General features: G+C 40.7%; 1 protein-coding gene across 1 annotated transcript; it reads right to left on the bottom strand.

Annotated features, from left to right (window-relative positions):
• Positions 1-1,629: 1,629 nt before the first annotated feature.
• Positions 1,630-25,813, bottom strand: SLC5A7 (solute carrier family 5 member 7; the record flags this gene model as incomplete). Its single annotated transcript, XM_084260268.1, has 8 exons — positions 1,630-2,253; positions 3,021-3,238; positions 4,026-4,179; positions 6,072-6,215; positions 9,962-10,110; positions 16,048-16,203; positions 19,604-19,717; positions 25,636-25,813. 8 exons carry the CDS (start codon positions 25,811-25,813, stop codon positions 1,630-1,632), a joined length of 1,737 nt encoding a protein of 578 aa, XP_084116394.1.
• Positions 25,814-27,223: the final 1,410 nt, after the last annotated feature.

Raw genomic sequence — 27,223 nt, 5'->3', positions numbered from 1 at the left:
CTGTGAACGTTAAAGAAGAAATTTCACTAGTGACCAGCAAAAGGAGGATGTCTGAATTTCAGCTGAACATTTTGTGTCATACGTAGATATTAAAAAGAATTACTGGAGCATAACTCAATTGTACAGAAGTCTACCTATTATATCTCCCACTGTGAAAGGCACATACCAATGGGGACAGACACAATCATCTCGGCCGTGGGCAAATGGAAGTGACGTCCTGTGTTCTCTGCTGGCCAGGGTAAAGTAGGAAGAGACTTCATCTCCTGCCTTGCTGCTTCTGGCCAGCATTGCCATTCATGAGTGAAGTTTGGTTTGCTCCTGGCCGCTGCTGGTGCTCTGCAGAGTCACCATGACGACACAAGGAATGATGGCTCTTAATGAAGTCCGTCATTTAGTGGAAGACACTGCTGTGCCTTTCACTAAGCTTGTGGATTTGGCTTTCCTTTCAGTTTCCCTCCAAGCTGCTGCTGCTTTCAGAGGTAGACACTTACAGTCATGGAAAGCTGTCCAGCAAGCTTGTTTTTCCTGTGGGAAATCACATTTTTGAGAAATTTTTCAGAAAATGTGATTTTCCATTGAAGAAATACATTTTACAGAGTAATATAGCAATTCCAGCCCCAAAGACTTTTTGACGTCTTTGAAAGTACTTTTTTATTAAATAAAAAATGGGAATTTTCCCTATGGAAAATCCTCTCATCTGTATTTTCAGGCCTTCTTGACTCTCCTTACTGTTTAATATTTGTTCCGCTGCTGTAGTTGCTTGCTGTCAGACTGCTTTTCTCGGTGTTCATTTTGATGATAAGTCATCATTTTCTCAACACTGAAAAGTTCTATTTAGTTTATAAGAGTTCTGTCATTTTTCTTACAAGCTGAATTTCAACTCAAATTATTGCTGTAAATGTTTTTTTTTTATCCTCCATTGGTGACAGCCACTAACAACAGGAAAAAAAAGAACACCTATAGTAAAATACTTTGCTTAAGGTCATCTTGTATAAGGTATAACATAATTTTCAACTGTTGACTTAATTTTATCTTTTTTAATTAATATATGATGTTTAGCCCTCCTATAAGGAATTTATTACTATTTGCACATTTTTCTGTTTTACACAAACAATAAAATGCTAGATTTCCATTATGTGAATTTCTGCATGAGGAAAAAAATGACCGGACCAAAAACCCAGGGAAGTTATCTATCTGACTTTGCTCAAGCAACTAGCTTTTTAGTAAGCAGTCATTTATAGTTGTGCCAATAAAATGTTGATTGATAGTATTTCAGAGTGACTGTATTATAATCTCTTCATACAATGTCCTAGCTAATTATCTGTTGCACTTATTCTGCTACATATATTTTCAATTGTAAATATTTTCTTAATTACACAGTATGTAGTTCTGGGTAGAAAGAATGGGATCTGAATGTATCTTTTGGTAAACACTCTATGATCTAATCCAACATGTTAGATAACAAAAAATAGTTCCTCCCATGGGATGCTCCAGCTCCTAGAAACAACATAAAGAACTGTGCAGCGGCATTTCATCCCTGGTTCTTGCTTTTCTTCTGATGAAATCTCTCTTAATATTCTTTGTTGAATACCTTCCTTCACGTTGCTTTGTCCGTGGCTTCCAGATTTTTTAATTATCTTCAGTGTTGGACAGTTCTGGACTCGAATCAACATAATTGAAGGCTTCCTTGTTTGTGAAAGTTGAGCTCAAAGTCAGACTGTGTCGTGGATTCACAGGTGCAAGTTCATTTAATACAATATTGTCACTTTTTACAAGTGTTGCTTTGTCCATGTGTTCTCTACTGTACCTGGCAACAACAGCATCAAGGAAGTCCAACTTTGGTGGCAAAGTCCCACTCTCAAATAAGTATTTGGCTAAGTAGGAGACTATAATGTTGGTAAAGAAGGAGGTAAGCATAGCAAGAGTTTTAAATGGGAATCGCTGGATATAGATGTTATTTTCATCCGGATAGCAGCCAGGATAGTAGATCAAGGGCTGAAGGTAGAGGTACGGTTCTCCTCCGGTTATTCTGAGAACAAGGCCAAACAAGTATCCGGCAATGGCACCATAGGTGTTGGTTCCTTTAATAAATAGCACACAGAGGAGCTGGGGGAATATGATGATATAGACAAGGTCAGAGCTGAGGTACCACAGGCCGTACACTGACGAAGCTAGCAGTGCCATTGCTGTTGCTGATGCTCCAAACAGAAAGACGGTGATTCTCATGACCCACACGATTTCCCTGTCTGAAGCCTAAAAAAAAACCAAACCCAAAAAACCCAATGTTAGGTGTTATTTTATGGCAATATATGTATGCCTACATTTCTGCACAGTTGATATAAAATTCTGCATTGTAAAAGGAAATTTTGCATGATGCATTCAATAACATTTGCAAACTAATACCTCTATCTCTGTTTCTAGCCCCGTCTCAAGCACAGAGAAAAAAGCTCAAGGGTTATGGTTGCCATTCCTAAAGCCAGTAATCTTTGAGCATAAGGAAAAGGTTGAGAAAGCGTCAAAATAAAAAAAAAAAAACCAACAGCAGTGTGTTAGAAATAACTTAAATATAAGCACAATATGGCTGAAACAGAACTGTCAGCATCAGAATCTCTTCTCCATTTCATAAGAAAAACTCCCAACTCACTAGAACATTCTGTTGTAAATTGTTTTTGTGACAAATCAAAAATTCAGAAAGATGTCTCACTTTGTTAAGGATTTAAGTAAAACTTATGGTTGCAGCAATAATTATAAGCTGTTTGGATAAACTGCAGTGCCATGAAAAAAAAAAAGCTGCTTCCCCTGAGCTGGCTTTTTCACCTCTGTCATCAGTCACAACCACAAATATTTTTATGACTATTGGTTTATCCAATAGAGAGTTAGGAACGAAATACTCTCCTTTTTCTAGTCATAGGCAGGAAGATGAGGGAGGTGTTTCATTATGAAATAACAGTCTGTGCATCACCTAGTTAAAGTCTTATCCAGAATTTTCCCTAAAAGTAAAAATGAAAATGTAATCTCACGTTTTGCCGAAAAGAGAGCTGGTAAATGTTCCGAGCAAACATGGAACTCGCCGATAGAATTGAAGAGTCAGCTGATGACATCACGGCTGCAGATACGGCACCGAGGCCAAAGAATGAGATGTAGACTGGGCAAAGGTACTGGAGCACAATCGGTAAAATCATATCTGCTTCTTTTTTTGTCATGGGGTCAGGGACACCATACTCAGTCTCGTTCCAGGCTGCAAGTATGGACACCGGTATTTTATTAGTAACATTAGTCAGTCAACAGGTACAGCACCTCCTGACTTCTTGTGTAGGGAGCTATTCATATTGCCACATTTTCATTCACTTTGAATGACTAAACCATTGCTAGGCCCAGACTGATAGCATTTCAGAGGGTCAGTATCCTACTGGTTTCTTTTAGGCAGATTTAATTCTGCTCAGCATTTTTGTTACCTCTAAGCTAAGCCTGACCACTGCCTGTGCCTCTTCAGTAGGAAGTTTAATGTTAAAACTTTGCCTTACTCATAAATGTCATTTTCATCAATAAATAAATTCTGGGATCTATGTTTGTTTGTTTAACTACTCTTTTGGGCTGCAGAGCCACATGTTAAACATTTCCAACTTCTAACACGATCACTGTGATGGGGACCACTCTCTCTATGACAAAAAACATGACGAGGATGTTTTGGTCAAGACAGGTATTTTCTAATAAATAACTGCAGTACATGCACAGTTATTTTTCAGTTATTACTGTTAGAAACAAATACCAGAATTTGACTCAAACGTTAAATAGAACTATAAATTTTTGGATACCTAGAATGTGCAAAATGAGTTAAAATCTCAGCCAGTGGGGCAGGAGCAATTTTCCCTGGAAGAAACATTATATAACATTATTTTTCAGTGTAGTCTTCTGTTGAAAAAGTCATTAATTGACTAATAATATCACCTGGGTAGTTTATATTGGACATAAACTTTGTAGGGTTTTCATACATTTAATTGTACTATTCATTTTTAATCATTTACCTGTGGATGCTCCAATTGCACCAATGAGTACTGCGGGAAGAGCCATCACAATACAGCCAAAAGCAGCCAGAAATGACAGAACTTGAGCATATGTGGCAGAAGACGAGGAAAGAACTCGCTGGAAATACGCTTGCCATGGGATTCCTCCTAAGGTCTGCAAACACAATGGGCAGCATCCCATCAGTGGGGTTAACTCTTGGGGTTTTTTTGCTATCACCACATAGAGAGCATGTAGAAACATCGCTTGATGCTGCTTTCATTTATTTGTTGAGTACCAGTCAGTCAGTAATAGCTATAGCTTTCATCCTCTCAAGTAATGTTAAACCTTTGTAAGTCCACTTAAATCCCATTCTTTTAGACAAGTTATTACTTAGTACAATTAGCAGCAACACTTTGCACTTACATGGTCCCCGTAATCCCTAAGAGCTGCATAAATATTTGACAAAGCTTTACAATAAGTTATTAAATACTACTGCCATATTTTGTACTTTGAGAATTTGATCTCCACCTTCCCCCTGCTAAAATTAGATTAGCCTTCAATAAGATTTGAAGGCAAGATTTTATCTTCCTCTATGAATGTGTGTGGCCATTAAAACAGGGCAACACATTCTGTAGAGATGGAACACAAGAACCTGAAAAATTATTCTGCCACTGTCTTGATCAAATATGGTACCAAGAGAAATTAGAGACAAAGGAATTTAAAAAAAGTTTCCTTTTATGATGGGAACACTTCTCTTGTTTTTAGTGTGTAACAGTGAAGATTAGACTCAAAATTATGTCTGCAAAACACGACACAAACGAGCCTTATCAAAGGTTGAAAAACCAAGTGCTAACAATTCTGTCTTGGGAGCAGGATTTGAATAGCCCCCACTAAGTAAAAGAAATACCTATGACTAAATAGCACGGAAAGAAAATGAAGCAAATTGCTCACTAAATGTGCACAGTCCAGTTCTATGCACTAAATGAAGCAGGAGGCATTTGGACCAAATAATGTGTATACAGGTGTTTCATATACGTTTCATGTACACACAGGGACCAAATGAGTATTCCACAGGCAATTAGAATTTCAGCTTGCTATTTATGACTGTTTTCCTTTGCAGCCTTAATTATGTTCCTTTAACAAAGCTTTCCAAGCATGCATAGATTTCTTAAGTTACAATGAAACAAACAAGATGAAAAGAAAATCTCTCACAATTTGGCAAGATCAGAGCTTTCCTTTGGTTGTCAGCAGAGATGAAACCCTCAGGCTTACCAGACAGAATACAGCTGCCTCAGCTGACATCATACTTTGTCCCTCTGAGAATCTCTAAAAAACTTAAACTGGATAAACCAATATATTTTAATAGCCCAATTATCAGAAAACTCTGAAGATTTTTGGTTGAGATTATTTAAAAAAAACCAAACACAAATAAACCCCAAAACCCAGAGAAAGGAATCTCAAAGTATAACATGATAATAGAAACAGTATAGAGTTTCTTGGGGACACTAGGAATGGAAAATGTTAGCATGTGTTGCTGCATCTTCTAATGGAAAGTACTTAACAACCACCAATCTCATGTGTAATACCTAGGTATTAAATAACAAAAGCCCCCAGCTCATTCTTGCATGTGTGAATGTATGTATTCATCTATCCATCCATCCATCTCTGCAAAGCTTTTTCTACATCACCTATACCTAGGGCATATTTAATCATTTGTTTAACATCTTTATTGCCTTCTGCAATATATAAATTCCTCTGCCTAGAATGACATCAGTTAAGTATTAGCTGCACACTTTTAATTAATTTTAGCATAAGTCAACTCTTACAGCCTGATGATATTTAAATTGCATTCCTGGCAATGCTGACTTTGACAGCTGTGCTACAATATTCTATTGGTATTTCACTAAAATCACTCAAATGTGCAGAAATATTGAGCAGGAGTCAGGAGGGTAAAAGTTTTCTGTTTGCTGGAAACTCTTAACTAGGCTCTCTATTATTTTCAGCTGTCACAGTAACACAGTGTGAGAGCTTAAATGCTTCATTCCTTCATACAAGCCGTCACTTACCAGTAAGAGGAAATTGTCCAGCCATGTGTAAATGTCAAGTGAGCTGATAGATCCGAGCCAAGGTTCTTGGTGCACACGGTGCACAGCTGTGAACCCAATGTCTGTCACTGCAGGGTGGGACATCGCAAAGGGTACACTGATCCACTGTAACCAAAGAGTTACACTTTGTTCAGGTCTAGAAAAGGCATTCTAAATATGGGAAATTTTAATATTCACACTGATCTATTTTCTTCTACTTCTTGCGTGCTACATATCAAATGCCAAATTGCTGAGCTGACTTGCAGAAAAATCAGGTTATGTACCAGTGGAACATCTCCAAAATCCAGAGAGCTTGGTAATGGATAGCTTACCTCTGTTCTGGAGAGTGTGAGTATGAGAAGAGAATTAATCAGCGTAAACTGCAAGTTCAGCAGGGAAGACGCATTTATACATCTTCATTTTATTTTCCCTAAACTCCACATATATCTTTACACCCCTTCTTGGACCACACTGTAGAGAAGCATCTATATATAAATTCGTGTGCGATAGCATCAGAATTTGCCAGTATATATGCAGGAGACAACACAACCACACCTGAAAGCTTGGGAATTCATTTTTAATTTAACTCAAAACTATATCATGATAAGAGAGGGGTTCTGTTGGTGAATCCCCATCTCTTGGGCTCCAGAACACCCAGTAGCCCAGATTTACAGTACTTCTACCTTTAAGCTGGTTTCACCCTGGGCTCTTTACTATTTTCAGTCTATATTTTTGATCTAGGACAAAAAAATCAGTTGAGGAAACATTTCTAGAGACAGTTTCAGCCAGAAGGCTCATTTCCTTCACCAACTGAATTTTCTGCATTCACTTTTGAAGTAATTTTGCAATGGTGTAACTAACTGTCCCGATATCCTCAGCAGCTTCCCACTAAGAGGAAAACCAGGCTTTATGCTATATGGAATAGACTATCACAAGCATATCATCCTAAAGTCTCCAGTGATATCCAAAACATGCAGAGTACTACAATCCAACCGATCACATTTAAGTTTTGGGGGGTAACAGGAGCAAAGAAGGGAGAAACCAAGAACCTTCCACTACCTTGTTGCACAATTACTACAATAATGTGTGAAGAATATGTGAACTATTGAAATGTTTTGCTGCACTGTCTATTATTCAGGCTGTTTATCATGTACCATATTATTCTGTTCTCAGTTACATGCCAATGTAAACACTTAGAAAGATTCCCTTCTCACTGTCTGCTTTGGATTTTCTGGGAAGGATCACCAAAATGTTTCATCTGCCTCCAAGATATTTTGATGGAAAAAGAAGCATATTGTCAAAATTAATGCAAGTTAATACTCTTCTTGTTGAGAAATTAATGGGGAATGAGGATGCTAAACAGATTTCTTTTTTTCTTCTTTGTGTGTGAATCTCAAACATGTCCCAGTGATGAGCTTCTGAAGAGTTATAGTTTGCACATAATCAGCTGAGATTTTCAGTGGCACAGATTTCTAAAGGTCCACTTGCAGCCTGCATGCCACAGCCCAGGATTTAATATGGACTGTCCTGCAAAAGCTTTTGGAATCCATTCCAGTTCCTGACTGTAACCTAGCTCTTAGCAGTTTCAAGGACTACCTCTACATTAGTAAATTAAACAAGTCAGTACAGTACTACAGCTGAACTTGTGTTTTCACCTTGTCACTGTTTAACTTGCTAATATAGACACAGATCTAAATTCTCTCTTCTCATTCAATTTCTTCATTAATTCCTTTCTAACAGGAGCAGGAAATTCACTATTTTGAATGGAGGGCAAATAAAGCCAAGGCTTGTAGAAGGGAAGCAGAAAATGTGGCTTTATGAAGCTCAGCAGTGAAATAGCAGGTAGCTAGAAGGACCTGGACCTCATGGGATTGGAAACCAGAAAAAAAAAGAAAGACTCTACATAGTGGCAAATAGTTTAGAATGGGAATTTAATAATGCAGCTGAGATGAAGAGTGAGTAAATAGTGGGAATACAGTGCAGGCTCAGGAAAAGACTCACTGGGCAAGATAAAGAGCTGAGAATTGCATATGTGGGCACAGGAGAGTGAGGAGGTAAGGAGAGAGACTATGTGGGAATGTAAAGAGGTAGGCATGTGGAAAGGCTGGGGTAGTGGTTATGGAAACCTAAGGAAGAAGCTGTGGATGAATCGAGGAACCAGGGTAGAGAACAGGTGCGATCAGAACAAGCATCTTCTTTTGGGTAAGTAGCAGGAGAGGAATAAACATTAGAGGCATAAGCAGTAAAGCTGTGCCAGTAGGAATATAAACTGCTCCAGAGCTTGGAGGGGAAGCTGGGATTCCTGAGCCTGTGACACCTTCTGCTGTGACACCTACTGTGAAAGTGTACCATCTCATCTAAAACTGCCTCACCTAGAGCATGACCATTTGGATGCTATCTGAAGTTTCCAGTCCAACTGATGACTCTTGAGATTGCAAATATGGTTCTATCTACATTATTGCTGTTTACTTTAAATGGGAAATTACATAGAGACTCCCAACCAGAATTAAAAGAACAGTATTAAAGGTACAGATCCAAACATTTAGAGGACTGTAAAAATCTTCATTTGCTTTCCCCTCCCTGTCAGGTTCATGCTGCCTTTAGCACAGGACCACATGCTATCATTCCCATGGCATCAGGGTCTTTAGCAGAGCATGAGTTGTTCTCGCTGGAAAAGCAGTTCTGTATTTTGATTTATCTACAATTTGGGGAATTTCTGTAATGCACACCATCTGTATAAACTGAATGGTTCACAGATTTTAACATGTATATTAGGGAAGGAGAGAGTATTTTCCCTAGTGTGCAGATGAAGAACAAAGGTGGGAGAGAAGAAGATCTGGAATAACTTGTCATTTGAAGTGGCCATCTGGAATTTGGATTTTCTTTTTCGGGGTATTTAGCACCATTCCCATGAAGTCAGTTACAACAGGGAATGCTTAGTGCTTTTGCAAATAAGGCCATAGGCCTCATGGTATGATGCCCAGAGTGAAGACACGCAGAGCGTTGGCTAGTGACCACCTGCGTGAGCTCTGGCTGAAGCAGTTTTCCTAGAGCTGCACAAGAACTCTGGTGAAAGCTGAGAAACAGCTCTGGGTCCCCAGGGTGCCATACAGTTCCTTTACCTTGAGCCATCCCATTTATTTCAGCCTTTCTCAGATCTCTGCACACATGTGACCATCTATTACCACCACTGACAAACAGACAGCAGCTTCTTTGATTGCACCCCTGGTATCTGAGCCCTGTTGCATTGGGATTTTTTTTCAGAATAGGGCTCAAAAAACAGCAGTAAAGAAAAGAAAGAGCTACTCACTAGCATGTAGCTGATAGCTGATGAGGGGACATTCATACCACCAAACAGCAAGGTCATCTGGTGAGACTTCCTATAATATGGTCTCTAATGAGGGTGGAGGAATATGAGGGAAAAGCATAGGTGATTTAAAGCAGGAGGTTAACTAAGCTGTGTGAGTAGGTGGCATCTACAGGAAAGAGAAGCAGGAGAGAATCAGCTCTACAAGTCCAGTGCCAGTGTTTCTGTATTGCTTTACTGACTGCTTCCTATGCCTCATTCCAGTGCCTGCAGTTCAGTCCTATGGACAGACAGTGAAGGAGTAGGCTCCAGTCCTATTCTATGTCACACTCTGTGGGAAAAGTTGCAAGAGTGCTTGTAGTATCAGACTGGTTGGAAAAAAGACAGAGCTGTGCCTTTTGGTCAGCATTATTATCAAAGCACAGATTGTATCTTAATGTAAATGCAGACTCTTCAGTCAGTGAAGACAGAGTTCCAAAACTGAAGCTGGGCAATCGGTCTCAGCAATTATCATAACGCTCAGAGCAAAATTCTCAAGAGAGAAGGGAAAAATACCCAAACTTACCAGTCCTAGGAAGATGCAGAAGAGCTGAACTACATCAGTGTAGGCCACAGAATAAAGCCCACCCACAAGCGTGTACATAGTTGCAATTAGGGCAGAAATAATGACTGAAATATTGACATTTATGTCAATGATCACACTTATAGTGGCACCTATGGGGAAAAAACAAACACTGTGTGTTAGTGTATGTTGCAGTGTGTCTGATGAGAAGGCTCTCCATTAAGTTACATATACAGGTACTGTTCTGCTATGCAGTCTGACAGCAACAGCACGAAGATATTCCTTCCTCTATCTTCTGCACACCCCTTTTGCACCTTTGAAGGCAGTGGGAAAATGAAGGCTCCTGTTGGTCTTAAGTTTAGCATCTGTCATATTTCAGGTTCTTATCAAATGGAGGAAGGAAAGGTCCCAACAGCATTTCCTTATGCTGCTCAATGTCTAAGGACTAGAGTCCCTTATTTTTCCTGGGGAACAGCAGATAGTCACAGACAGCTAAAGCTTTGCTGGATGAGTTGCAGCCACATGGGAACAAGTGTAGCACTGTACTAAAGGTTAGGTCTAGTGCAGTCTGCTGCAATATAGTATACCCCTTTGTATATAATTTATGCTCTGAACTATCTCCTTTTGACCAAGGAAGGAATGGTAGAAGAAGCATCAGAAATCGGGACAACTGTTCACTGACCTTTCTAAAGTGCTTGGAACTGTTTACATGGGACAAAGATGTGTTTCTTTGCAAACTAGAGAATCCATCCTCCATTGTTGATCTAGAAACCAAGAACTTTTCCAAGCATGATCAAACAGATTTCATTTGTAGAAAACAAACTACAATGTTGAGCTGACCAGTCAGTGTCCACAAAGCAACTCACAGAATCAAAGAGTTACTGAGGCTGAAAGGCACTTATAGAAATTCTCTAGCTGAAGTCCCCACTCAAGCAGTGCCAGCTGGAGCAGGTTGCACAGGATCACGATCAATCAGGTCTTCAATATCTGCAAGGATGGAGACTCAACAAATTCTCTGGGTAACCTGTGCCAGTGTGTCTCACACTGTCTGAAGTTTAAATTGAATTTCCTGTGGTTCTGTTTGTGTTCATTGCCTTTTGTCCTGTAACTGGGAAACACTGAGATGAGCCTAGCTTCATTTTTGTTGCACTCTCCTCACTGCCAAATCAGGTATTTATGCACATGGTTAAGATTCCCTGAGCCACCTTTTCTCCAGACTGAAAAATCCCAGCTCTCTCAGCCTCTCCTTATACGCCAGATACCCCAGTCTCTCAGCCGTCTTTGTGGCTCTCCACTGGGCTTATTCTGGCATGTCCAAATGTGTCTCACCAGTGCTGAGTAGAGGGGAAAGATCCCTTCCTTCAAACAGCTGGCAATGGTCCTCCTTGAGTAGCCTGGGATGCCATTTCCTTTCTTTGCCACAAAGGCATATTAATCTCAAAATCGTGTAGTCATGTAATCATAGAATTATAAAACAGTTTGGGTTGGAAGGGATCTTAAAGATCACCTAGTTCCAACCATTCTGCCATGGGCAGGGACACACTCCACTAGCCCAGGTTGCCCAAAGTTCCATCCAACTTGGTCTTAAATACTCACAGAGAGGGGGCAGCCACAGCTTCTCTGGGCAACCTATGCCCATCTCTCACCACCCTCACAGGAAAGTATTTCTTCCTAACACCAAATCTAAATCTACCCTCCTTCATCTTAAGACCATTACCTCTCATCACTACACACCATTGTAAACAGTCCCACTTCGGCTTTCTTGTTAGGCCCCTTTTAGGTACTGGAATGTTGCTGTAAGTTCTCTCTTGAGCCTTCTCTCAGAGCCAAATCTCAGCTTGTCTTCATAGCAGAAGTGTGCACCTCTCTTCATTGCTGCCTCATGGTCAACTTCATTGCCTTCTAAGACTCCTCGGTCCTTTACTGCAAACCTGCTTCCCAGATGGTCAGCTCCCAGCCTGTACTAGGGCATCAGGTTGTACCTCCCCAGGTGGAGGACTTAGCATTTCCCTTTGTTGAACTTCATGAGGTTCCTATTGGCCCATTTCTGCAGCTTGTTGAGGTCCTTCTGAGTGTCAGTACAAATGTCTAGTCTATTAGCATCTCTTCACAGGTTTTACCTAAAAGTGCACTTGGTCCCATCAACCAGATCATTAATAGAAGACTCAGTATTGACCCCTGGGGTACACAGCTGGTGACTGGCCATCCAGTGTCATCTTCCATGCTGCTGATCACAGCCCTCTGAGACCAACAGTTCAGCTAGTTTTCAGTCCTCCTCACTGCCCACTTATCTAAGTCTGTGCTTCATCTGTTTGTCTATGAGGGTATTACAGGTAATAACGTAAAAAGCCCTTTCTGGAACCCACAATATGCCCTGCTCTCCCTCCATGAATCAAGCCATTCTGCTTATCATGGAAGATGTCAAGTTGGTCAGGAATTACTTCCTCTCCATAAACCCATGCTGATTCCTCCCAATTTCCTTCTTGACCTTCAGTTGTTCGGAAGTAGTTCCATGAGTATTTTCGCTACATGACCTTCCTAGAGATTGAGGTGAGACTGACCAGCCTTTATTTCCCGGTATCCTCCTTGTCATTCTTGAAGATGGGCGTGACAATTGTTTTCTTTCAGCCTTCAGGAAAAATCCCTGACCACCACAGTCTTCAGAAGATTATTGAATGTCCTTGCATCCTGATTTTGGCTAGGATAAAGTTAATTTCCACAAGAAGCTGCGAGGGGACACAGCCGGGACAGGTGATCCAAACTAGCCAAAGGGGTATTCCATACCACCATGCTCAGCATAGTTGAGGAGGGGCTACTCAGGGAGGGGCAGGGCAACTCCAGATAGTCTGAATGTGTGGTCTGAGTGTGCAGTCATGTACGGTTGTTGGGTCACCGGGTGATAAATTCCTATGTGTATCACACATTTTGTAGACTCTGTTGTAAGTACTGTTGTTATTTTCCTCTCCCTTTGCTGCCCCAGTAAACTGATCTTATCCCAACACACAGGTTTAACATTTTTCTTCTGATTCTCCTTCCCATCAAGCCAGGAGCGGGGGGAAGTGAGCGAATGGTCATACGGTGCTAAGCTACCATTTGGGCTAAACCACAACACCTCACACTACTATCAGCCATCTCCCACAGCACTTGGGAGATGCATCCCATAAAGTTGTGTCTGCAATGTCTATTTAAATGTTTCCTAACCTGATCCTCCTCCAACAGGCCTTCCTTGCCCTGGACTTTCCTAGGATTCTCAGGGTCCTGAGAGGCTAGCTGATCTAGAGAGGTGATTCTGCCCCTCTACTCTGCTCTGGTGAGACCCCTCCTGGAGTACTGCATCCAACTGTGGAGCCCTCAACACAAGAAGGACATGGACCTGTTGGAACGTGTCCAGAGGAGGGCCACAAAGGGCTGGAGACCTCTCCTATAAAGACAGGCTGAGAGTTAGGCTTGTTCAGCCTGGAGAAGAGAAGGTTCAGGAAAGACATTATAGTGGCCTTCCAGTATCTGAAGAGGTCTTACAGGAAAGCTGGGGAAGGACTGTTTCTAAGGGCATGCAGCGACAGGACAAGAAGCAATGGTAGGGCAGGTTTAGATTAGACATAAGGAAGAAGTTCTTCACTATGAGGGTGGTGAGGCACTGGAACAAGTTTTCCAGAGAGGTGGTGAAGGCCCCATCCCTGGAGGCATTCAAGGTCAGGCTTGATGAAGCTCTGAGCAAGTTGATCTACTTAAAGGTGTCCTTGATTACTACATTCTACTTAACACATTCTATGATTCTATGATTCCTGAAGGCTGGTCTTACCAGCAAAGTATGAAGCAGAGAAGGCACTGAGTACCTTACCCTTTGTCATATCCTTTGCCACCAGGCCTTCCTTTCCATTCAACAGCAGTCCACGTGTTCCTGAGTTGATATACTCGTAGAAATCTTTCTTGCTGCCCTTCGTGGCCAGATTCAAATTCAGATGGACTTTCGCTTTTCTAAATCCATCTCTGCATGCTTGGACAGTGTCTTTGTATTCTTTCCAGGTCACCTGTCCCTGCTTCTACCCCCTGAATGCTTCTTTTTTTATGTCTGATTCTAATCAGGATCTCCTTTTTAACCCATGCAGGTTACCTGCTAGCTTTGCTTGTTTTTATGGTTGTCATGATGCACTGTTCTTGAGCTTGGAGAGGTGGTCCCAGGTGACCTTGACTCCAGCTCTTATGGAGACCTCTTCTCTCCTAAACTATCTCCCATAGGATTCCTCCAAGCAGCTTCCTGGAGAATCCAAACTCTATACCTCTGAAGTCCACTGTTGTGTTCCTGATTTTTGCCTTGTTCCCAGGACCCTAAACTCTACCATCTCATCAGCACTGCAGTCAAGGCTGCCTCCAGCCTTCACATCCCTAACTAGTTATTCTTTCAACAAAGCACCTCCCTTCATCAGCTCCCTGATCATTTGTGTAAGGAAGTTGTGAGAAACATCCTCAATTGCCTGTGCTCTACTGCACTTATCAAGATGGTTATATATTTCCCTTAGATGTATCGACTATTTCAAGTGATTACAACCTTTTAAAACCATGGGCTGTTTTGGTTGGGGTTTTTTTTTAATCCTCTTCTAATTAGAATAATTCAAATGAAGTGTGTTGCCATAACTTTTAGCACTTGCAGGTATTGTAGGTGGAGATTCTTGACCCCACAGGTGGAAGAGTTCTGGCATAGAACATGATGACGGGTACATAAGAGCTGCTGAGAGCTGCCCGGGTGCTTTCTGTTGTACAGCAAACCTTTAAAGTTCATGTGTTTAAGGATTACAAACTCAGACCTCTGTCACAAGCCAGAAGCCCTGTTTTTCCCTTCTATAACCCTGCCAAGCAAGGAATCATGAAGAAGATCAAAAAGTGAAGAGTAATGGGATTAAATATTCATCAGTGAGGATAGATGCACAAATTAGGATATATAATATAACTAGATCTATTCACAGAATGTTAAAATCAAAACCCTCGATGACCTTTATAGCCATTGGCATTCTTTAACTGTCAGCTGTTAATATAAAAATACTAGAAAGGCATTCACATCACTTGCTTTGAAATATCACAGATTAGCTTGTCTTTAATCAAAAAGAAAGTATATTCCAAATACTCAGAGTGTTCTTCAAGTTATTTAACTGCTATCACCTCAGCATGCAGTTTGTTCTTAGTCCTTTAAGGGTTTTGTGATGAAATTGTGGTAAACAAGCTCCCCATTGCTTTGCAGTTCATCAGAGCACAGTTGGAGAGTACCTTCAAAGTTTTTCTGTTTAAAATAGCTTGTGGTAGAAAGCATTACCACATGCATGTGCTCTATGAGTATGATTAGCTGGTAAAAGTCAACTACTGGTGCTTCAACTCAAGGGCTTTCTCAGTTCTTGAAGGGATTGCTAAATTCAGGCCTGAAATACAATTAAAAACCCTGGAAACTTATTTTTTTTTTTGAGGACTGTATGAGTAGTTGGGTGATTTTCTATTGAGTCACAATTCCACTAATTCTCTGAATCCTTTCTTGAATCCTAAGTATTTTCTTCTTTTTTTTTGCCAAGTAGAGAGCCATTTAGATTGAATAATACTTCAATTTATTTATCAGAATCTGTTTTACTTTTATTATTTGTGCTATGTTCTGTATATGTAGGTCTGCTATAAGCAAATAATGATTCTTTTTTTAGATGCATTGGCAATAATGTTTCAGATCTTTAAGGCAAATTTTGACTGGCTTCTATGATCTCAAAGGTGTAGAAGAGAAGCTGGGTCAGCCTTGATATAAAAGGAACACTTGCAATCACTCATTTCACCCTCACAATTAAAGGAAATTCATTGTTAAATCTTTCCATGCTCTTTGAAAAGGGACTAAAGTACCTGAAAATAAATAGAGTCCTTACTTGTCTTTCCATTACCAAAATAATTAGCAGAGAACCATTACTGGGTTTAATTACTCATTAGCATGGGTCTGAGAATGGTCACACAATCATTTGGCTTGGATTGTTAGCATTTGAAGCCATAATTTTAATGCATTCCTGATTTTCTTAATCCTTCCCACCTGTGAAAAAATATTATTCATACTGCTTATTCCTTACCTAAGGCAGAGAAGATGGCGGCAGCCCAAAACATTTCTCCCATCAAAGCTGGAATAAACAGTAGCCCTCCCATCCTTTTTCCATAAAGCTGCTGAAAAGGGTCTAGCATTGTCACATAGCCTTTGGATCTCATGGGTTTTGCAAAGAAAAGACCACCTGCAAAGCAAAGTAGCGTGAGACACCATCTGCAGTGGAGAAATACATTGTCATTAAGGGGTAAAACACTGATTGTCAGTTAAGGGTAGAAAATACCAGTATTACCGGTTTGAGATTTTTAAAAGAAATAAGAACAGTTAAAATACCCTCTGAGAACTCTTACCTTACATCTGCCTACAGAGTTACATAAACACATCCACACCTAAACCACATCCACACCATTAATGCCCATGGTCTGATAATGAAAAATAACTTTGTCTTCTTTTGCCCGGTTCAGTTTACTTCATCTGCTATTACAGGTGCTGTTAGAGGTTTGCCTAATTTTGGATCAGGCTAAGGGAATGGCTTTCCTTCCTATCCCGCTCATTCTTAGCACAGATCCCAGCACGAGCTTTTCACGTGGTCTTATTCTAAAATTACAACTGTCTGGGGTTCCTGGATCAGAAATACGAGGAACACATGGTTTAGTGTACACACAGCAAATTCGATTCTTTCAGGACAATTCAGATTTATTGTGTATACTTAAATCTGTGTAACTACACCTGCGGGGTAGGTCAGATGCCTTATGGGCTCTGCAGGTGTCAGGTTCCCTGAATATTTGTCATACACTTACTTCTCTTATGCAGGTTCAAGAATTTTTATGCAATTCTGCTCTGCCTGGCTAGCATATGGGCTGGATGTGTATGTAAATGTGCACCTTTCTAACGCACTGTCCTCATATCTGGCTGGGATAAGAAAAGGATATATCCCAGGAAAGCTGAAAGACCCCTTGTATGGAAACCTGTGTAGTTGAGACCTGCCCGTGACTGTAATTAAGTAGATGTCTACTACAGTAAAACTTCTGAAATCCAACATATACAGTACAATAAAAAACCTGGAAAACCAGTCAGTTCCTGATAAAATTTACTGCAGAGTATCTGGTGACATTTGATTAGGTTCCTCATCACAAGATATGTAATGTATTCATCGTATTGTACAGAAGGCTTTTCCACAGTTCTACGCACTGCCTTGTATCACTCATATTTCTTCCTTTCATTAAGGTCCCTGAAGAGAAGGTACCACCTTACCAGTCACAATTTATTTATACTTAATGCTGTCTTTATGCAGGTTGTTTGAACATAGAAACCCTCTAGCATTTTTTTTGCCATTCTTGGATTGGTCATAGATTCTATTCCTATTCTACTTGTCACTTCATCATTAAAAAAGACAACAAAAAGACAAAAAAAAATATCTTACATTATAATTATTACTTTGTTCAAACACCTCTCAAAGAATGTAAGAGATGTTCTCACCTTTAAAACTAAATTGCTTGAAAAATTAGGAAAAAACGGTACACAACATTGAATTAACAGGGACATCAAATCTAAATCCTCTCAGTCTGAAGCAATAATACAAATTTTGGGCTTGAATTTATAATTTTGATTATTTTTTAAAAATAAGAATAAACAACTTCTCCCCCAAACCTGCATGTACAGATCATGCCCTCAGAGATGCTTTCCTCTCTGTGCTATGCAGAGAGATATATGGTGACATGACACAGTGTTCTGTTCTCTGTAGTGGCTGTTATAATTTCCAGGAAAAAAGCCTGGATATCTTTAAAAACAGCTAGAAATTAGGGGAGAGGCTAACACAACTACTTCTGGGCTATTATTAGTTTGTCTCAATTCTATGGAGGCTAAGAGTCAGGAGGTAGTTGTGCCTACAATCCTAATGACTGCTTAATGACATCAATGGATGATGACCCTCATGACCTTATAATGACATCAACTGATCTCCAGGCAGACATCCGTTGTTCTCCTTACAAAAAATAAAGCTGCTGTCAGAAATGGGAACTACTAGTGGAATTGGAGTTGGTCCACACATGACAGAGAGTAGTATCTACGATGAGGAAGGTTTCTACCTGGGAAGAGAGGAGAACCAGGACATAGCAAAGTGTTTCTGATGGGAAAAAGGAGTCAGCAATGCAATGGAGCCGTATAGGATAAAAATGAAGGTGGCAAGAAGACCTGGGTAAGCAACCAAGGGAACCAAAGGGACAGTCTAAGTGGAAGGACCATGGGAAAAGGCTCAAAATAGACTGAGAGGTCAAATATGATAGAATCATGGAATCACAGAATATCCTGTTTTAAGGGATCAAGTCCAACTCCTGGCTTCACACAGGGCCAGCCAAGTCAGAGCATGGGACTGGGGGCATCATCCAGATGCTTGTTGAACTCAGTCCAGCTCGGTGCTGCAACCACTTCCCTGGGGAGCATGTTCAAGTTTCCGACCACCCTGTCAGTAATGAATCTCTTTCTAATATGCAGTCTAAGCCTCCCTTGTCGCAGCTTCATGCTGTTCCCTTGGGTTCTATCACTGGTCACCAAAGAGAGGAGATCAGCACCTGCCCCTTCGCTCCCCATCATCAGGAAGCCATAGACCATGATGAGGTCTCCCCTCAGCCTCCTCTTCTCCAGGCTGAACAAGCCAAGGGATTTCAGCCTCTCCTCACAAGAATTCCCCTCCAGACCCTTCACTGTCCTCGTATTAGATGTATTAGAAAGGCTAACACACCAGTCACATTCATGAAAGATGAAAAACACGAGATCCTTTTTGTAAGAACACTCCCTTTAAACAGTTGCCTCAGGGACATGATCTGTTGACTAACTGAGAGGATGCAGCTGACAGCTTTGCGGTTTATCCATCATGGCTCACAAGGCAGTATTTTGTTGAGAGCTGCTCCATGCGGTTGAGATAAGATGAAATATTTTTATTGCTATTATTTTAAAAACAAAGGAAATTCTGAGACTGTTTCAGGATTTAGAGGCCATAGCATTAAAAATTATAATGCTGTCTGTATTTTACACTGACCATGCATGTGATTTGGAGTTTTGTATTGCATTCAAGAGGATGTCTGGTTCAATTTTTTGAAAATGGACTGGTTCTATTACAGACTTTCTATGTAAAATTACCCAAGTTACTCAGATTCTTGGTGAGGTTCTGTAAGGTATAAGCACTTCCCTAACCTGAAAGGATACTTATGACTCTTGAATTTCAAGATTTATAGGTTCTCTGATACAATCCTGTTCCAGATCATGTAGGCACTTAAAGAAAACCTGAATATATAAAACTTAGTATATATATTTTTTTAAAAATCTCACAACAAAACCTTTCTTATTGTGACCTCCATTGAATATTATGGTTGTAATAAACAAATAGGTCTTGCCAAAGTATTTAGGAGACTTCAGATATCAAACTATTTAAATAATTTTCTGTTTTTCTTTCTAATAGACACAGATTTCAGCAGAAGAGATATAGTTTACCTCAGTATTCTCAGACCCTAGTTGTTTCTTTTCACATGATGGACTTGTCTTCAGAACTGTTTGAAATGAGAGACTATTAGGTTTAATTTTTTGCTTACCTAAAACCAGACTAAGTGCATATCCAATGGGTGCCTGAGCCCAAGCTAGACCGTAGCCTGGGACATACACAGCTTCTGCTGTCCCGTTGATGTAACCTCCTCCAACCCACGTGGCTGAAAAAGAAGAGGTGGAAAGTCTTTAATGTGCACAAAGAAAACATCTCATGTCATAGAATGAAATTGTCATCACTTATAATACTGCTATTTTTTAATTATATGTACTATAGAAGTGTCAGACGTCATCCTTCTATAAAAGATAGTCATAATTTGCAAAACTTACATTCTAAGCATAGGAAAAATGTCAGATGGACTGAGACAACCATCAAGGTGTCTAAGCCTCTGTATAGTCAGTGAAGATGTGAGGCCTGAGTGCTCCTCTGCTTGTTCGCAATGAATGGAGCACATGAACTCATTAACCATTAACATTTTCTTTGTGTTAGTCCAAATGAAGGAGAGATATAAGGGGGGATCTGAATAAGAACAATAAACATACAGTGCTAGAGTTGTGCCTGCTAGGAAAACTTAAATATTCAAATTACAAGAGATTAACAAATCCATTGCTTGTTAGAGCCTTAAGGGAAAACAAACAAGCAAACAAACCCTTAAAACCTTGCTAAATTTAAATTACATAAAGCACATTTAGGAAAGTGTGACTTCCCTAAATGCTGTAGTTCCCTATATGGTTGTGGTAGTTTTGTGTTGGTATTTAAGTTTTAAACTTTGACTCATTTATTTTGTGCTTCCCGAAAGTATATTTCAGAATTGAATTGGGCTATCTGTAATATTTATGATTTTATCTTTATCAAAACCAGCAGTATTTTAAATACACCAACTTCAGACCCTTAATGAATTGATTCTCTCTCTTGAGAAGAATAATTTGGGGCCTGCAGTATGCATGAAAGAAAATCTCCCAACACAGAAACATATTGTGATTACATCTGCAAAAATAATTCATAACAAATTGCATAGTAAAATTTATCACTTCCTGTTTGCAGATTCCACAAAAAAAAAAAGTTCTTTATTTTTTCTATTGTATAATAAGTTTTATAAATCTGGGTCTGTAGTTTGAACAAGGGCAAGTGCCATACTTTTGTAATGCTATTTTGATTTGTCTCGAAAGCCTTCGCTTTCTCATATAAGAATAGTTCAGGCTCTCTGTGTAAATATACACAATTGCAAACACCCTATTTTCCTTAAGCATTCTTCAGGTGTTTTCCAGAATCCACTATCATAAAAAAAAAGTGTTTATGACAAACAATTGGAGACAAACACAAATAAAGAAAATGTAACTGAAATTTCTAAAGAAATTTTGTGAAAATCTAAATGACTGCTCTTTTCCTCTAAACTGTGATATCTCTCAAATAATACTGGAGGGTATTTTTTTATCTGAATGCTAAATTGCACCATGGCTTTAGAATCAAAGATCTCTGGGCAGGGACGCTCTCCACTAGACCGCATTGGTGAAAGCCTTGTCCAACCCGGCCTTGAACACTTCCAGGATTAGTGAATCCACAGTGTCTCACCCCCTCATAGTAAATTTCTCCCTAATGTCTAGTGAAAATCTACCCTCTCTTCAAGTTAAAACTGTTACCCCTTGTGCTATCACTACATTGCCTGATAAAATGTCCTTCCCATCTTTTCTGTAGGCTTCCTTTAAGTATTGGAGGTTTGCTATAAGATTTCCCTGGAGTGCTCTTTTTTCCAGGCTAAACAGCCCCAAGTCTCTCAGTCTGATGTCATACAGGAGGTGCTCCAGCTCCCTGATCATCTTCATGGTCCATCCCTGGACCTTCTCAAGCAGCTTCATGTCTTTCTTATGCTGGATGACCGAGAGCTGGATGCAGTACTCAAGGGAGGGTCTCACAAGAGCAGAGTGAGAATCATCTTCTTTGACCTGCTGACCATGCTTCTTTTGATGCAGCACAGGATATGATTGGCTTTCTGGGCTGCAAGCATATGCTGCTGGCTCATATTCAGTTATTCATCCACCAACAACCCCAAGTTCTTTTTCTTGGAGCTGTTCTCAATCCATGTTATCACCCAGCCTGTATCTATGTTTGCAATTGTCCCGACCATGTGCAGGACCTTGTACCTGTTGAACTTCAGGATATTCACACAGGCCTACCTGTCTGGCCTGTCAAGATCTGTCTGGACAGCATCCTGTCCCTCTGGAGTATCAGCTGCAACACTCAGCTTGCGTCATCTGCAAACTTGCTGAGGGTGCACTCAATCCCACTGTCCATGCCCCCAACAAAAGCATTAAATAATACTGGTCCCAATATGAAACACCGAGAGACCCAACTTGTCACTGATTCAACCCAGGCATTGAGCCATTGACTATTGAGTCTATAACTACTTGGGATATGTGTTGCCCATTGTGGGTCAAGCAGGATAGACTTATGGGAGATGTTGTAAGCACTCATATGTAATAATAAAAGTGAATATTTAGAAAGGGACTGTATTTGTTTCCTTCCCTGCTAAAAGTGTAAATTCTGCATGAATTATATCCACTTCCAGGTGGGAATAATATCCCATGGTCAAGGACAGAGGTCCAGCATTGCTACAGGTGTGGTCCAAAGGGTCTTCAACATCTGGCATCAATTTGCCTGAGGTTGCTACTGAGGTGGTGGGTGTTCTCCAAGAGGCACTCTGATACTGTGCCTAAATCCCTTGCTTTTTTCTGGAGGGGGATAAATTGCTTCTCTGCTGCATGACATTGCAGGGGCCATTGCCCTCCCCTGGCTGAAGGGAGCAATGCCCTGTGGAGGGGTATTGCAGGGTAAGGTGGCGTGTGTCAGGGGGGAGGGATTAGCACTTATTTTCAATTTGATTTCCTGGTTTCTGGATTGGGGGTTGAAAAATGACTGCTGATTAATTTCTGTGCACACATGACTGTTCTGGAACATCTGCCAAGGACCCAGAGGTCTAGGGGTGCTATATACCCTTTTCTGAGGGAGGGAGTGGGTAGTCAGCAAGTACATTGGCAACAGTAGATACATTAGAAAAGATATAATGGGATATGATAAGATGGGATTTCAACCTTAGATATTAATTTTCTGATCCTCAGTTTGCTAAGCCACAATTTAAAGTTAGTTTAATACATTTTTGGTGAAATTCTTCTCTTTTTTTTTTTCCCTAAATCAGACAAAGGGAATATAAAATTTCATAATCTATGGAAACACTAATGTGGTAAGCTATTTTAATCCTCTGTTTTCCTACTGTTTTAAGGACCAAAAAATGCAGCAAATATCAACATCCATTTAAAACATGCACCCTAAAAACTGATCAAAAAATGCTGAGGATATGGAGTGCAATTCTGCTCCTACTTTATATGAGGAACACAGAAATTAATTTTAGATTTATTTATATATTTTTATATATATATATATCATGACATATATTAGAAAACCAGATCTTTCGGCATTTCTTCAGGAATGATCCCTTGTCTGACCACTCAAATTATTGAATCAACTCATCAAGTTCTGTAAAATGAAAATACTGACCTAAGGATTACAAAAAAACCATAATTTTATAATATTTCTTTTGTTATTGTGGAATGATATGCAGCTCCATCCATCTAATACAAAAAAATAACATCAATAATTTATTATATTTTTGGTCGCATTTGTAAGTATTCGATTATGTAATCAAAAAAATATTTCTTGATACAAAATAGTTGACACAGCCACTTCTTCAGGATCACGAATTGTGTCCAAGTGTGTCTATAGGTATTATTCATAGGTAGTGCATTTGCTTTGAGGTTTTTGAATGCTGTTTAGAAAATCAAGTATTATTGCTTAGGAACCTTGAGTCCATCCCTATGAAGTCACAAAGCTTATGCTTTGAATTTGATTTTAGGTTTATAAGGCTGAGTTTTTTCATCCTCCCCACCAAACAGCCCTAGAAACTGCTACCATTTTTGTAGCCAGTATCCATGGAACACAGCAGTGTCTTTCTCAGGCTGGAAAGACAGAATTAGGCCTTATCGCGTAACTCAAAGTACTTCATGTTCGTACAAACAATATCCTTTCTGGTAAAAAAATGTCTTGCTTTTCTTTTACAAGGTGGGCTTTGCCTTTGCTTTTTAACTCATATTTAGACAAAGCTGTAAAATATAATGTTGGAATAGCCATATGTCTCTGGAGGGCTTATGAGGTGCAAAGTCTTCATCTATCATTTTTTAAAAGCAAATATGCCCTTGAATAATGTGACCATCCAGTAAAATTCAGTTTGTATTTTGATCAGCTACTTCCGCAATTATTTTGCTACGGCTTTGCAAACTAAGTATCCCAACCATCCTCACCGAGACAAAACTCAGACTTATCCCTGATTTTGTGGACTTGTGCCCACACGTAACTTCGTGTGTGCCAGGTGTGGTTCCCTGAAAGTGTAATCTCCTTGTCATTTTAAGCTTTAATTGCCACATTTATGGAAGGCAGAGGTGAGAAAGTATTTGGGCTCTGATAGTATACCATCCATGAGGCTGTTCTAGCTGTGCAAAGGCTGGAGGATCAGTCTGATATTCTACTGATGATGTACTACGCCATCTCTACAGCCTGCACGAAACCGGATGAGCATCCGAGGGTGTGAGTTGTGGTGGTTAGAAATTGTCTGTGGTAGAGGAAGCCCCAGTTCAAATCTCATCTCCGCTTCAGCTAGTATGAAAAATATTGCTGTAAAATAGGATTAAGGAGACCAGAATTTGTGTCTTCTTCCACAGGTAAAGCTATTAGTCATAACCACTTCTGCAGGGAATGTCTTGTTCTATCTCCACTCCCTCAATCTAATGATTACAGCTTTGTGGCAAGCAGTATCTCTGCAAAACATTCTGATTTCAGTGCTCTTGAAAACATTTAATTCAACAGAAAGCAGTCAAAACAACTCTTGCTATCTCATTATATCTGATAATTCAGTAGCCAATGGATACGTGATACAGTAAATTATAGCAAAATGCTAGTAGAACATCTGCCTGTATTAAAACTTAATTGACTTTTACAAGCCTTCTTGATTCAATATCCAATATAGTTTTTGAATGAGTAAAATGCCCCTGCAAGGGTATGGGAATTTCTCGTGATTAAAGAACACAGAATTTGGGCCCAAGTTTTTATGTGTCTCTTCCTTATAAGGTAATTGTGAAACCAGAACTGGACAAAATAGCAAACCATAATTATAACCTGATAAATTCCATTTGGCAATCGTGAGGGCTTTGCCTGATTAGGATTTAGAATAAATAATAATAAATAAAAAAGAAGCATGCTTAAAAAAAAAATTACTTATAAAAATGATGGGCCAATTCACTCTTGTAATGAATTTTGTTCTGATGCTGTATGATAGCTGTAAGACTTGATATTTTAAATCATATTTTGAATATCTTCTTTACCCATGTGAGACACCTGGGCTCTGGGAGTCAACAGCACTGCTTCCAAAATCAGTGAAGGACTCTTCCTTCGCCCAGGCTTTTCCTACCGATGTTACTGCTCACAGTAATACACTATTTTGCCAAAATGCTGCAAAAGAAGTTTTCTGAAATCAAGGGAATTGCAAGTTTGGATTTTTTCCAATCTTCTTTCAGAAACCTAATCTTAATTGATGCTGCACCTCCTCCCCATATCTTTTTTGCATATAAACTTTGTTTTATGCAGATTAAACAAAAAAAAAATCCCAACAAACCAAATCAAACATCAGCAATATGGATGCTTTAAACAACAATAACAGTTATTATAAAACTGTAGTTTTTATTAGTTTACATAAATTCTATACTTCTGTCCCAAACATGTCTGATCTACAGATGAATATGAAAGCAATGAATAAGACACATCATGTCTTCCTCCTGTATGATTTTAAAATATTTGTTGATGTTACATTTGGCCGTTCACTAAAAAACACATTAGCAGCAATTGGAAAAAAGTATATATATTTTCTCCCTTTTGCATTATTCAACATGCAGATTGCACTTCATTCACATGGAAAACTGACAAGTTATACTCTGGTTAGGAAAGAAAAAAAAAAAAAAGGAAGTGTTTTTTACATACCAGTCATTGTAAATCCACCAACTAGCAAGCCAATATCTCTTCCACCGACTATAATAGCTTCGCTGCGATCTCCTTCGCTGCCAGTGTTCTTGGTTTTCCAAGCAGCCCATATCCCAACTGCTAGGATAGCCAGGTAGAATACAATTATGGCCACCAGCCCCTCCACATGGAAAGCCATGTTGAAGTCCCAGCTGCCTCTTTGATCGCTATTTCATTAAGACCTCTGGAGAGAATGCAATAACACGTCTGCTTTTAGCAAACCGGGTAAGGTGTGATTAGAATCAGCGTATGGAGAGAACTCCGACGGTGATTAAAGAGACTATCCTGGTGAATTTATGAAAGGGGTATTTAAGCAAAATTAAGTTTACATGCCAATTAAAATGCCTGTTGATCAACAGCATCAAGCTGGGATTACAGAGGGAAAACAATGATGTGGCTGAAAGCTACTCAGTTCCTGGAAATCAGTTACTGAGTACTGAATTCTTTCAGTGTCACCAAGTCCCCAGCGCCTGGGAACTCTTCAGTTAAGGAATGGTTTGGTACATAGAATAGGAGGGACGATCTTGGCCATGTGAGCTGCTAAAAGTGTCTCTAAGTTAGAAGATAAGCCAAGAAACTGTTTCAAGTTGTATAAGAACTACGGATAAGTAACAGCTACAACAGTAAAGCACATCCTCCGAGTCTTTGTGCCGGAATGCTGAGTCTTTTCCTCTTTCTATCATCACCCGCGGTTAAAAATCTCTTTCCCAGCGCGTACTGGTCCAGCAGTGACAGGACTGCTCTCCTTCGCGGCTTCAGAAGTAAACGGCGTAAGAACTGTCGAACGGCAGAGCGCTTAAGGTATACGGACTACAGCGGGGGGGAAACTCCCGGGAGGCGTAAGCCGCGGCCGCCCCGTACCCAGCCTTCCCGGAGCCCCCTCCCAGCCCTCTCCCCCGCCGCTCCGCGATCGCTGTCACACAGCCGCGCCTCCGGGACCCGTCCGTCCGCGCTCCCGACGGCTCCGAGGGCGCCCTGCGCGGAGCCAACCCGCGGAACTAGCCCTACCTACCGAGGGGTTGCTCCGCACGCCGCGCTCCGTGGAGGCGCCGCGCCTCCCGGCGCGGCCGCGCAATCTGCGCCCCCCCACCCCCCGCCTCACCCCCACGGCGGGGCTCCCCGCCCGCCCCCGCCCGCCGCGCCGCGCCGTCGGAGAGCGCGGAGCCCGCAGCCCGCCGCCCGCCGCCCCACCTGCGCTCCGCCGCCGCTGCCGCCGCTGCGCTACCCCGCAGCAGCCCCCGGGGCACGGCCGCCCATCCTGCGGGGCGGTGTCGGGGCTGAGCCGTTGGGGGGCTTTGCCCCCGCCCGGGGGTTTTCCCGCTTGGAGGGGGAAGGCGCAAAGGCAGGATCGTCTCTTTCCCCCCGCGGTGCCGCGGCGGTGCGCCGGGTGCTGAGGCTGCGACGGGGGGCTCGCGGATTAAAAAGAGGAAAATCCCTTTATAAAGGAGGAGGGTTGAGTGGGGTGAGAGGACCGTGTCCGTCAGAGCTGGGGGGGAGGAAGGGGGAAAGACGTCAGAGTGCTAGGGGACGTTGGGGGGAAGTAAGGATG

Source organism: Gallinula chloropus (genome assembly GCF_964237585.1).
Source record: "Gallinula chloropus genome assembly, chromosome: 1".
Classification (NCBI taxonomy): domain Eukaryota; kingdom Metazoa; phylum Chordata; class Aves; order Gruiformes; family Rallidae; genus Gallinula; species Gallinula chloropus.
The sequence above is the reverse complement of the archived record's forward strand: the minus strand, read 5'-3'. Positions and strand labels throughout refer to the sequence as shown.